This window comes from Triticum aestivum, chromosome 3D (assembly GCF_018294505.1).
Source record: "Triticum aestivum cultivar Chinese Spring chromosome 3D, IWGSC CS RefSeq v2.1, whole genome shotgun sequence".
Classification (NCBI taxonomy): domain Eukaryota; kingdom Viridiplantae; phylum Streptophyta; class Magnoliopsida; order Poales; family Poaceae; genus Triticum; species Triticum aestivum.
Window position 1 is genome coordinate 530,081,132 of NC_057802.1, and position 13,324 is coordinate 530,094,455.

The 13,324-nt window shown below is 50.8% G+C and overlaps 2 protein-coding genes across 2 annotated transcripts; one reads left to right on the forward strand and one right to left on the reverse strand.

Annotated features, from left to right (window-relative positions):
- Positions 1 to 509: 509 nt before the first annotated feature.
- On the forward strand, positions 510 to 3,963 carry LOC123080262 (selenium-binding protein 1). The gene is made up of 8 exons (XM_044503173.1): positions 510 to 665; positions 777 to 939; positions 1,712 to 1,907; positions 1,996 to 2,223; positions 2,409 to 2,640; positions 2,723 to 2,830; positions 2,928 to 3,200; positions 3,492 to 3,963. Exons 2-8 carry the CDS (start codon positions 777 to 779, stop codon positions 3,774 to 3,776), a joined length of 1,485 nt encoding a protein of 494 aa, XP_044359108.1. The 5' UTR covers positions 510 to 665; the 3' UTR covers positions 3,777 to 3,963.
- Positions 3,964 to 12,022: 8,059 nt separating this feature from the next.
- Positions 12,023 to 13,019, reverse strand: LOC123080263 (1-aminocyclopropane-1-carboxylate oxidase homolog 1; the record flags this gene model as incomplete). Its single annotated transcript, XM_044503174.1, is given in 1 exon segment — positions 12,023 to 13,019. A coding segment is annotated over 1 exon segment (827 nt), but the record flags the coding sequence as incomplete, so codon positions are not given.
- Between the last annotated feature and the right edge of the window lie 305 nt (positions 13,020 to 13,324).

Sequence of the window (13,324 nt, forward strand, 5' to 3'; positions counted from 1 at the left end):
CAAAAAGCTTGTCTTTGATTTGTCCAGATACAGATGTGTCTGGACACGTTTTAGTGTTAGATACATCCGTATCTAGATAAATACTTCATTCGTAAAGAAATATAAGAACGTTACGAGTAGTATTACGAATTAAAGTGCCAATTTCGTGCTACGAAAAATGCAAAGCTGCAGGGTCCGTTGCACACGCAGACACACACGGGACGGTCCGTTTGGCGTGAGCCCGTGGCGTGCGTGCGCACCTACGCACGCAGGCTCCGGCCAAGACGGACGGCTCACGGCTGCGACCGCGAGGCCCCGGATCGGGACGCGCCGAGCTTTCTCCCCGTACGTAGGTCCAAGCTGTCTCCAACCCCAGTTCCTGGACGGATCAATCCCGCCCGCCACGCAGGCAGCCGCATTATCGTCCAGATACGACGCCGCCTTGCCCACGCCCCGGGCCCAGGTTCACTTGCCACGCCTCCGGCCTCCCTTCCCCCTATAGCCACCGCACGCATCGCGAGGCGCGTCTCGCGGCATCCCCTCCGCCCACGTGGCGGTCCTCGTTAGCCACCCCTCTATATTTACCCCCGTCTCCCAGCGGGCAGTCCCACCACCACCATCTCTGTTCTCTCCTCTGTCCCTCTCGCACAACAGAAGAAAAACCAACTACCTCCTCCTACGCTCCGGTGAGTCAGCTCGGCTCTCTGCTCCGTCAGCTGCTCTCCGGCGGCTCGCCCGGGGAGCCGCGTTCTCCTTCCGGCAGGGGGTTAACTAATTTGGGCTTCCTGACATCACAGATGGCCGCAGCGGTGGCTGACGCGGCGGTGCCGGCGGCGGCGAGGGCGAACGGCGCCGGGGCGGGGTGCTGCGCGGCGAAGGGGCCCGGCTACGCCACGCCGAGGGAGGCCATGGAGAAGGGCCCGCGGGAGGGGCTCCTCTACGTCACCTGCGTCTACAATGGTACGCATGCTACCCTGCATAAATCCCTACTACTGTCGAATTCTAACACAGAAACACACCTGACACACCTCCCTGCGTTGCGAGTTGCGCATAGATCTCGGGCGAGTGGTTAGGAGCCCTACTAATTTAGAGGCTTTAACAGAGCAAGTACAGGAAGAGCTCGAGACTTGACCTGGACTGCGATGGACAGACCGACAGGCCACTTAGTTTAACCCTGAAAGTCTCTTTCTAATACTACGAGGAAAGGGACGAACCGTTCCTAATTTAGTCTGAAATGATGATAGGAAAGAATACTAAAGACATGCTACTCTAAGTTTCTAGTAATAGTAAACCTTGGTTCAGAAACTTCAGATCTGCAATCATCTCGCAGTCCCTCAGTTTAATACTATATATTTTTCCCTCCGGGATATGCAATTTTTCTTGAGTTGGTGAAGACACTGGGGTATGCCTCGAGTTAATTAGCCTGAGCTTAAGGGAAAATGTTTAGCCTGCGAGCTTAACATACATGCAGCATGCATGTGCCCTCCATGGCAGAAAGCCAGAAACTGCCATTTTCTGTTACACAAGAGTCCAAGTTGGCTGAGTCGTGGATCATTCAGAACCGTCTAGTTCAGTCCCTGTCTTTTTTCACATGGCCTCTCTTCATGGCAGTTTCTGAAGGCAGAACAAACCATGTGAACATGACAAGAGATGTACGGGTGTGCCTTTGTACAGGTTGATTGCCTGATTGTGTGAACTTTTGCTGATTGCCTGATTGTACTGAATTTTGCAGGTACTGGAATCGACAAGCCGGATTACCTGGCCACGGTGGACGTCGACCCCAATTCTGCGACCTACTCCCAGGTGATCCACAGGCTCCCGGCGACGCACATCGGCGACGAGCTGCATCACTCCGGCTGGAACGCCTGCAGCTCCTGCCACGGCGATCCGTCCACGAGCCGGCGCTTCTTGATTCTTCCTTCCTTGCTGTGAGTATTTATGGAGCGACAACGATCAAATGGGCGAACAGTTGAATTTTAGCTGAGTCTGTAATGCTGCTTTGGTGGCTGTTCACAGGTCTGGTCGCGTGTATGTGGTCGACACTGCGAAGGATCCGAGGGCGCCTGCTCTGCACACGGTTGTCCAGGCTGAGGACATTGCTGAGAAGACCGGGCTTGGGTTCCCTCACACATCCCATTGCCTTGCAACTGGTGATATAATGATTTCCTGCCTGGGAGACAAGGAGGGAAATGCTGCTGGCAATGGCTTTCTCCTATTGGATTCAGAGTTTAACGTCAAAGGACGGTAAGCTTAAAAACCGTAACATATTATTACTTTACCATGTAAATATCTCATGCTGATGCATATCGGAATCATCAAACCACCCATTAATATTTGAGTTTTGAAAACGTCGATATTGATGCTTTACTTTTGAGAGACAGAGTTTTTATCTGCTCCTGTTGTATTGATTAACTATTTGCTACTTGTAGTTGGGAAAAGCCAGGCCACAGCCCCTTGTTTGGCTATGATTTCTGGTACCAGCCTCGTCACAAGACGATGATTAGTTCTTCATGGGGAGCCCCGGCAGCTTTCAGGACAGGTTTTGATCTCCAGCATGTCCAGGATGGTCTCTATGGAAGGCACCTGCATGTGTATGACTGGCCTGGTGGTGAGCTCAAGCAGACGCTGGATCTAGGCAGCACAGGTCTTCTTCCGCTGGAGGTGTGTATCAGATACTATACTTGAGTCCAGTAATTCACCCATACATCATATAACCATAGTTCTCCTTTTCTCGTATCTGCAGGTGAGGTTTTTACACGACCCATCAAAGGACACCGGCTATGTTGGCTGTGCTTTGACAAGCAACATGGTGAGATTCTTCAAAACTGCAGATGGATCATGGAGCCATGAGGTTTGTTCACAACTACAACGTGCTAATGCCTACTTCTTTCGTACATAATGAAGTTTATTTTCTATCTTATATACGCTTCCTATGTCTGTATTTGTAGGTAGCTATATCCATAGAACCATTGAAGGTGCGCAACTGGATGCTGCCAGAAATGCCAGGATTGATAACTGACTTTGTCATCTCTCTCGATGACCGCTATCTCTACTTGGTCAACTGGCTTCATGGGGATATCAGGCAGTACAACATTGAGGACCCTGCAAAGCCTGTGTTGGCTGGACAAGTGTTTGTAGGTGGGCTTCTTCAAAAGGGCAGTGATGTTGTCTATGTGACCGACGATGACAAAGAAGAGCAGTATGCTGTGCCCCAAGTCAAGGTAAACTCTACAGTACTCCTCTTAAATCTTAATTGCTTCGTACATAAGTTACATTCTTCAGAATATCTTGTGTATCTTTTATACAAAATAACCAGATTTTACAATTCAATACTGGTTTCATATAGTTCAACTGATGAGTGATTCAAGTACCTACTGGAATACATCCGGCTTGCAATACTGCTATATTTGTTCTCAACTAAACCGAATGATCCAATGAAACTGCAATATTTGGAACATAGTTATTTCTAGTCACTCAACATTACTCTGACATACCATGTGTCTTGTATTCAGGGGAATCGGCTTAGAGGTGGGCCGCAGATGATTCAGCTGAGCTTGGACGGCAAGAGGGTGTATGTGACCAACTCTCTCTTCAGCCGGTGGGACGAGCAGTTCTACGGCCCTGACCTTCTCAAGAAGGGATCTCACATGTTGCAGATCGACGTCGACACTGAGGAAGGAGGGCTGGCTGTCAACCCCAACTTCTTTGTTGATTTCGGGACCGAGCCTGAAGGTCCCTCCTTGGCCCATGAGATGAGATATCCTGGTGGAGACTGCACCTCTGACATATGGATCTAGGAGGAAGGGTGTAGGACACAGGCAGCTGGAGATCCATGGTGTTGAGCTCACTGTAATTAAGATGGTTTCTTCACTGCCTGCGGTGTTGTATGTGATGTGGTATCAATTGGAATAAGTTCCTGATAGAACCTCTGACATTGGCATCATGGGAGCTTGTGCCGTAATAAGAGTTGCCTCTGATTCTGAATTTTCTGATGCTGTTGAAGGCCTTGTTATATCTTCTGCTTGAAATTTTCTAATCAAGAATGATTGAACTGGAAGCAAAGTAACACATGCAATTGCCCTATATTAACCAGAGATATAATGCTATTTCACCAAAATCAAATAGTGTTTCTTGCAACCAACAGCATGCATGATCTTGTAACCAAAATTACATATGTTAGTTGATTGCTCGTGGGTTTGATGTACTGCCTCGGGGTAGTCGGGCTGGATCTCCTTGTAGTTCCATGGTAGCTTACTAGTGCCTGTTTGGTCAGCTGTCAATCTTCCTCCCAACTGGAGTACTACTGGAAGGTAATAAAGGTGCATGAGCTTACATTGTACAAGCACTTAAACTCTGTACATACAGGTTAGGTATTATTGAACAAATTTAACTGACAGAAGCTTAACCTTACAATCACTGTCCATTTGGTTCACCGACAAGATATATTACCCGAGTGTCGATGAGATGTAAGCTTTTGTGGGAAGTACTATCAGGTTTCGTTATCCGTCGATTTCTTCAGGTCCGGTTAAATCAGCGAGATCCGTAGGCCAGTGTTTGATAATCAGTCGATATCTAAACTAGCTAAGTTGTTGTTTGATAATCACCAAGTAAAGCAGCACATTTTCGCTGCTGCAGACCTTGTAAATATATTTGCAGGTGTTTTTGCCTCAGCTTCTTCTGTGCCCTTGTAAGCAGCGGCTCACAGGCGATCGGCGATGATGCGGTTCAGAAGACAAGCGGCGCGTACAGGAGAGGCAAGGAGATTTAAATGGGACGATCCGTTGGGCCTAGGAGCTGTGGGCTCGGGTGGTGGGCCTGTGGGCCGTGTAATAGACTTGCAATATATAAGCAAGCGTGTATGCCGTGACGGTCACTAAGTTTGAAATGAAAGCATTCTAGCCTCTCGTTCTGTTCTTATCCTCCCCTGCTCTGTATCTCTCTCTCTCTCTCGTCTCCGATTTCCCCTGCTCCTCCATCTGCTACTCCGGCTCGTCGCCGTCGAAACCTGGCCGACCCTAGGTCGTGACAGTCTAGTATCAGAGCCGTCGCTCCGCTTCGCCGCGAATCGCCCGAGAAATTTTTTTCCCGACTCGTGCCCAGCAAATCCGAGGCGACTGTAGCGGATCACCCTCGGGTTCGATCTGCGCAATCCCTAACCTGAGGTGGGCTGTTTCGGGGAAATCCGGCAACCATGACGACATTCAAGCCGAATCCGCAGTCGCGCTTCATCGCGGACGAGATGGAGGCGTTCCAGGAAAGGATGTTGAAGGAGTTCGCGGAAATCCGCGCCGCGCAGAGCAAATTGGCCAACGTCGACGGCCTCAGCGCGCAGCTAGCGGCCCTGGACGCCAAGCTGACCGAGCAAGCAGCGCGCCTCGACCAGGTCCAAGTCAAGGTCGACCTATCGTGCAACACGCTCGGCCAGGTGCAGCAGAGCCAGGCGCATGCGGCGCAGATGAACAAGCAGCAGGAAGTACCGGAGGCGTCGTCCCCAACTGCGTCTGAGATCTCCGACGGCATCCTGGGCACGAGACCACCACCGGTGGGGCGACCACCACCGCACCCCGCTTCAAATACCTGAGGTAGCATCTGTTCATCTCCAGCCTATACTTCCTGTGGTAGAGGAGAACACGAGCAAGCGGCAATGGATGTCGAAAATGGATTTCCCCAAGTTCGATGGCACAGATGTTCGAATTTGGCTCGACAAGTGCGATGCATTTTTCAGGCTGTACCACATTCCGGAGAGTTTCAAGGTCATGTCCGCATCTCTGTACTTGTCTGATAATGCAGCCCGTTGGTACCAAGCTTTCAAACAGTCGGGTGAGTTCCACACTTGGGAGCAATTCTGTCAGGCGATACTGTTGGAGTTCGATGTGGATGTATATCGACAGAAGATGAAGGAACTGATGCTGCTGAAGCAGAGAGACACTGTCGAGGAATATAAACAGCAATTTCTGCAGTTGGTGTACACAGTTAAACTGTATGAGCCGACAATCAGTGACACTTTCCTGATTACTCGCTTTGTTATGGGTCTCAAGGAAGAGCTCAGGTCAGCTGTCGAGTTTCAGATACCGAGTACGATACAGATAGCAGCTCTGTATGCGTCAGTACAGGAGGGTTTGCTGCTTCAACAGAAAAATAGCAAACCTAGTTATGCCAAAGCGACGTACAGCAAATCAGACACACGCTCTGGATTGGCTACAGGCGAATTGTGGAAAGCAAAGCAGTTAAAAGAGTACCGTCGGGCAAATGGCCTCTGCTACAAATGTGGAGATAAGTTTGTGCCAGGGCACACGTGTAACCAAGCAGTACCAGGGGGAGCACAACTGAAAGCGGCCGAGATGGTTGATCCACATGAAATCATTTCAGACGCAGTGTTGGATGCTCTAGTTACAGCAGATACAGAAGAGTGTGCTATGATCTCAGCTACAGCCCTGTCAAGTGCATCCCATCCTAGAACAATTCAACTTAGAGCACTGGTGGGCAACAAAGTTGTGTTGATTCTAGTAGACTCGGGCAGCACCCATACGTTTGTGGACCAGTCACTATTGGACAAGGTTTCAATTACTGCAGAGAAACTGGAACGACCTCGACCAGTGAAGGTAGCAAGTGGAGAGCTTATCACCTGCACTGAAGTAGTTCCTCAGGTCACTTGGTGGATACAAGGCCACAGTTTCTGTAACTCCATGCAAGTGTTACCATTAGGAGGACATGACATTATACTAGGAATGGACTGGTTAGAACAGTGGGGTGTAATGAAGTGCCATTGGGCTGACAAGTGGATTCAGTTCCAGTATAAAGGTCAGGAAATCAAATTACAAGGTGTGCTGCCCAAACAACAAGAACAGATAGAGGAGGTTTCTGCAGAACAACTGCTGAAGTGGGAGAAGGGCAATGAAGTGTGGGCTACAGCTTTATTAAATCGCATAGTTATGGCACCTGTCACTGATATACCTCCTGCTGTACAACAAGTAATAGATAGAAACAAAGAAGTGTTCCAGGAGCCAAAGTCTCTTCCTCCCAGCAGAGCTTTTGATCACTCAATCAATCTGCTGCCCGATACAGTACCTGTAAATTGCAGGCCGTATAGACATTCACCACAGCAGAAGGATGAGATAGAAAGACAAGTAAAGGAAATGTTAGATGCTGGCCTGATCACTCCCAGTATGAGCCCTTTTGCTGCTCCAGTGTTGTTAGTTAAAAAGAAGGATGGCACATGGAGATTCTGTGTAGATTACAGAAGGCTAAATGAGGTGACTATTAAAAATAAGTTTCCCATGCCTGTCATTGATGAGATATTGGATGAGTTAGGAGGAAGTAAATGGTTTTCCAAGTTGGACCTGAGAGCTGGGTACCATCAGATAAGAATGAAGGAAGAAGATGAATATAAGACAGCCTTCAAGACACACCATGGACAGTTTCAGTTCAGAGTGGTCCCTTTTGGGTTAGCTACTGCACCAGGAACATTTCAGTGTGTAATGAACTTCATGTTTGCAGGCCCAAACAGAAAGTATGTGCTAGTGTTTATGGATGATATATTGGTATTCAGTTTGACACTGGAAGATCATTTGGAACATCTCCAGTCTGTGTTTGACATCCTCAAGGAAAATCAGTTGTTTGTGAAAGAATCTAAATGTGTGTTTGCCCAACAATCTTTGGAGTATTTGGGGCACATCATTTCTGACAAAGGAGTAGCTACAGATCCTGCAAAGACTGAAGCAATGGTGCAGTGGCCTACACTCACTAATGTAACTGAATTAAGAGGATTCCTGGGACTGACTGGATACTATAGGAAGTTTGTGAGAAATTATGGATTGCTGGCTAAACCTCTCACTGTTCTTCTCAAAAAGCAAGCATTTGAGTGGTCCACGGCAGCTCAACAAGCTTTCCAACATCTGAAGGAAGCTATGGTCAACACTCCAGTTTTGGCACTGCCAAACTATGACAAAACTTTTACTGTAGAGACTGATGCATGTAACACTGGAGTGGGTGCTGTTTTGTCTCAGGAAGGACACCCTGTTGCTTTCTACAGTAAAGGTCTAGGAGTGGCTAACCAGAAGAAATCCATCTATGAGAAGGAGTTTATGGCAATTATGATGGCAGTGGACAGATGGAGATCTTATTTATCTAGAGCACCATTTGTGATCAAAACTGATCACCAAAGCCTGTGTCATTTGGGAGATCAGAACTTGACCTCAGATTTACAAAGGAAAGCTATGACCAAGCTAGTGGGACTACAGTTCTCTATCCAATACAGAAAAGGAGTGGAAAACACTGTTGCTGATGCTCTGTCCAGAGTAGCACACTTGTTCTCTGTGCAGAACATATCTACCAGTAAGCCAGTATGGGTGCAAGAGATCTTGAATTCTTATGTTGTTGATCCTGTTGCATGTTCCATGCTTCAAAAACTAGCAGTGGATCCAGATGCTTGTCCAGGTTTTCAGTTACAAGAGGGATTGCTGAAACGAGATCACAAAATCTAGGTGGGAGCAAATGCTGGTATCCAAACAAAGTTAATTCAGGCTTTTCATGCAAGTCCTGTGGGAGGACACTCTGGTATTCTTCCAACTTATCATAGAGTGAAGCAACTGTTCAGTTGGGAAGGGATGAAAGTAGCTGTGGAAAATTTTGTCAAGCAATGTGCCATTTGCCAACAGGCCAAGCATGAGTTATGCAAGAAACCAGGCCTGTTGCAACCTCTGCCTGTCCCTGGCAGTCCCTGGCAAGCAATCAGTATGGACTTCATTGAGGGGCTCCCTAAATCAGATGGTTACAGTGCCATTTTAGTGGTAGTAGATAGATTGACTAAAGTGAGTCATTTTCTACCTCTGAAACATCCTTTCACAGCAGCTTCAGTAGCCAAAGTGTTTCTAAACAACATTGTCAGGTTGCATGGACTACCCCTGTCCATTGTATCAGATAGAGACAAGATCTTCACCAGTTCATTTTGGAAAGAGCTCTTTAGAGTATGGGGGACAGAGTTGCAGATGAGTACAGCATACCACCCTCAAACAGATGGGCAGACCGAGCGAGTAAATCAGTGTCTGGAGATGTACCTGAGATGTGCAGTGCATGACTGCCCTACTAAGTGGGCAACCTGGCTGCCACAGGCTGAGTTCTGGTACAATGCTACATATCATTCTTCTCTGGGGTGTACAACATATCAAGCTTTGTATGGCCATGCTCCTAACATAGGTCAGTTAGCAGGACATCCTATGTCTCCACATCCAGATGTCAATCGACTGTGGTAAACAGACCCTGTCACAAGCTCGCGCTCAAGTATTTTGGACCGTACAAAATTGTGGAGAAGATTGGGACTGCAGCTTACAAACTGGAACTGCCGCAAGGAAGTCAAGTGCATCCGGTTTTTCATGTATCCCAATTGAAGGGCCATGTGCCAGATCACAGTCCTGTGTTCACCACATTACCAGTACCGGTGGATTTGTCAGCACCAGGTGTCATTCCTGAAGAAATTCTCGATCGTCACTTGGTCAAGAAGGGGAATGCAGCGCATTTGCAGATTTTAGTCAAATGGGCTACTGTACCTGCTGCATCCGCAACCTGGGAAGACTATGAGGTGCTCAAGGCTAGATTTCCGAGCGCACCAGCTTGGGGACAAGCTGGTTCTTCAGGGGCGGGTACTGTAAGCAGCGGCTCACAGGCGATCGGCGATGATGCGGTTCAGAAGACAAGCGGCGCGTACAGGAGAGGCAAGGAGATTTAAATGGGACGATCCGTTGGGCCTAGGAGCTGTGGGCTCGGGTGGTGGGCCTGTGGGCCGTGTAATAGACTTGCAATATATAAGCAAGCGTGTATGCCGTGACGGTCACTAAGTTTGAAATGAAAGCATTCTAGCCTCTCGTTCTGTTCTTATCCTCCCCTGCTCTGTATCTCTCTCTCTCTCGTCTCCGATTTCCCCTGCTCCTCCATCTGCTACTCCGGCTCGTCGTCGTCGAAACCTGGCCGACCCTAGGTCGTGACAGCCCTAACCCCTCAGGACCCCTTGAATGGCGATGCGGTCTCGCTAATGATTCGGGACGAGAGTGCGAATGAACAGAAAGTCACAAGGTTTGATTTGCACCAGCACCTCTGTATTCCATTTCTATCTAATCAAATGGATTGTTTTTGTCTTTCTCAACGACAAACTCATAATCTCTGTTCAGAATATTGTGAGAGGTACGCCAAGCCTGAAGATATAGCATACCTCCGGAGGAGGAGAATGAGGAGGAGGAGAGCGACGCTGGGTGATGAGATTATTATTGGCCACGCATGACGCATGGTTAGCTCAGTCAGTAACTCAGTATAAAGTATCATCATGTATCTCTATCTGTCTGTACATGCTGAAGAAAGTCATCAGCCATCGGTCTGTCTCGCCTGAAATCGGTTTCAGTCCCAGCTCTTGTACTCGCTCCGTTCCTAAATACCGACTATAAGTTTTTTAAGAGATTCTACCATAGACTTACGTACGAAGCAAAATGAGTTTTTTAGAAAAGAAGGATGACCCCCGGCCTCTGCATATGGGCGATGCATACGGCCACTTTATTAATTATTCTCGCCAGACCTTACAAAGTAATATCATAGTAAGACTAAAGCCGCTGTCTAAGCAACAAACTGTCGCTACACCTATCCAGTTGATGAAGGGGCGCAGATAGCCTGGGCCTAATACCAAACAGACATCGCAGCCAAACTTAACATCTAAGACCTGAGGACCCATCCAGGACGCCTGCCGGGCATGGGTCTCGCCGGTCCGGCGTGCTCTCAGAGGCCGCCGCCGCCAACTGCCACCGCTCCATCTTCAGAACTGTACTGAGCATCAACCTTGCTCGGTCTAGCTATCATCGACGCCACCACGGCGCCCAATGGCACCTCCTCCCTGCGCGCAAACAACTGTGCACGTCGTGGTCGCCACTGATACACCTCAGCACCATGCTGCCAAGTACCACCAGCCGACACAGCTTGAAGTCTTTGGAAGATCTGTCGTGCGTAGCACCTGCCGACCAGGCATGACAAAGCGTAGCACCTGTCGGTCAGGCATGACTTAACATCTTCACCGAAGCTCCGTGCAAGACGAAGCCGCTCCACCTCCTGCCTCTGACTTCCAGCGCTGCTCCACAAACGATGCTCCCAAGAGAGAAACGACACCGCAGTGCCGTCATCGTCCGATCTGGAACACCAGATCCTAGGGTTTTCCCCAGAGCAGCACGAGTGGGTCGACAGTATTTACACGACGATGCCTCCATCAAGGTAACGGCGTAGAACGCCGCCGTTGCCTGCCAACGGCTCGGTTTTCATCGGCAACCATGTCTCCCCAACTCGCAGACAGGACTGGATGATGAATCTCTAGATCCGATCACCATGCCTCTGGCCGGCCATCTCTGACGAAGATGATGACCACCACCATTGGCCAGCGAGACGACGTGAGATGAAGTAGGGCGCTGCCAGCGTGCGTCCTGGCCAGCACCACTGGCGCTCGGCCCGTCCCGGACCACGCCTCATGGTCGAGGGCAACGGCAAGCAGTGCCACGATGAGGACGCAGACCGGAAGCCCAGATCCGGCCCACCCGCGCGCCGCCACGTGGCCACCACCAAGCGCCGTTCAGGGGCAGCCCCGCCGCCGTGAGGGACGCCGCCCCACGGGCAGCAGGCGCCAGCCACCGGCGGGACACTGCCGCGCGCCACCGGCCGCCGCGAGATCTGCGCGAGTCGCCCCGCCGCCACCTTCCCTAGGGACCACGCGGGCTTCGCCGGTGTCCCCTCCGGCGGCGGCGAAGCGGGGGAGGAGCGGGGAGGGGCGGCTGGCGGCGCGGTTAGGGTTTCCCCCGTCACGAAATAAAATGAGTGAACTTATACTCTAAAAGATGTCTATATACATCCAAATGTAGTCTCTACAGTGAAATCTCTAAACAGACTTATATTTAGGAACGGAGGGAGTATGAAATTATGAATAACTTACCCTTCAATTTGTAGGAGATGCCTGCTCTGTGATTTCCAGTTCATGTTAGCATATGTTTTCCTACCTGTAACTGTAAGTTAGCACCTCAGGGAATTAAATCTTATCTGCATTTCACACTGAATCCACAATATCGCCATTGGGAAGAGTACAAAGATTGCATCTTATTCTTGCGTTGCTAAGATGTACTGTACTAGCATATGATTCAACCCCGAACATGAATTCCGATCATAAGCACAACAAATACATTTGTGTGAGATTCATTAGATCCTGACGTATTGGAGTGAGGAGACGCCGTCGAGGCCCTTGGCCCTGTAGTGCCTGACCATTTCGTCCACCGTCGTGTTCCTGTACCGGGCGTTGCCGCCGTCGGCGACGATCGGCGCGAGCACCCTCGTCGACCCGTCCGTCCGGAAGAAGCAGGCCACCGACACCCTCGGCCCCGCGCTCTTGGCCACCACGCGGTGCTCCACGCTCTTGAACCTGTCGTTGGACAGGAGCTGCAGGTAGTCGCCCACGTTCACCACCAGCGCCCCCGCCACTGCCGGCACGTCCACCCACGCCGGGTTCTGCTTGTCGTCGTCGTCGACGAGCACCTGGAGGCCGCCGACGGCGTCCTGGAGGAGCACGGTGATGAAGCTCGGGTCGGAGTGCTTGGTGGTGCCCAGCGTCAGGTGCGGCTCCGGGCAGGCCGGGTAGTAGTGGCAGGCGAGGCTCAGCCCCTCTAGGCACGCGGCGTTCTCCTCCAGGTGCCCTCGCCGGAGGCCCAGCGCCTCCGACAGAAGCCCGAGCACCGTGCTCCCCAGCCGCTGCACCAGCCCCGAGAACTCTGGGGCGATTGCCCTGCACGCCGGGGGGATTTCCTCGGGCTCCGGCGTCTCCGGTGCCATATCCATGAACAGGGTGTCGCGCCAGTTGGCCGCCGGCGACTGGAACAGGTCGAAGTTGCTCTGGTACCTCACGCGCCGGCCGTGGTCACGGGTGTAGTACGGCGCCTTGGCCTCCACCGGCCCCTCGATGAAGTTCCGCAGCGCCGCTAGCATCGCCGACATGGCCTCCTCCGGCACGCCGTGGTTCACCACCTGGAAGAAGCCCACCGTCTCCGCGGCCGCCTTCACGGCACCGACCGCCGATGCTCGCCCGGACGGTGTCGCGAGGCCGGCAAGGTCGATGACCGGGATGGCGAACTGGTGGTCATGATGATGCGGCGCGTCGTTGAGGGATTGGGGCGCGTGGTGGAAGATGGCGGGGACGGCCGTGGCTCCGGCGTCGACGAGGCCCTTGACGCCGGCCTTGGTGTCGTCGAACGCCTTGAGCGCCCCGAGGCGGTGGTTGGAGGCCATGGATGATTGGAGCTAGCTTGTGCAGTGTGTCGATGAGTCGATCCTTTGAATT

What these genes read in the sequence shown, in the direction of transcription:
- LOC123080262 (XM_044503173.1), top strand. Translation starts at nt 777, where the DNA reads ATGGCCGCAGCGGTGGCTGACGCGGCGGTGCCGGCGGCGGCGAGGGCG. An exon ending in TTGATTCTTCCTTCCTTGCT is followed by an intron (nt 1,908 to 1,995) that starts GTGAGTATTTAT and finishes GGCTGTTCACAG; the next exon opens with GTCTGGTCGCGTGTATGTGG. An exon ending in ATGCTGTGCCCCAAGTCAAG is followed by an intron (nt 3,201 to 3,491) that starts GTAAACTCTACA and finishes TCTTGTATTCAG; the next exon opens with GGGAATCGGCTTAGAGGTGG.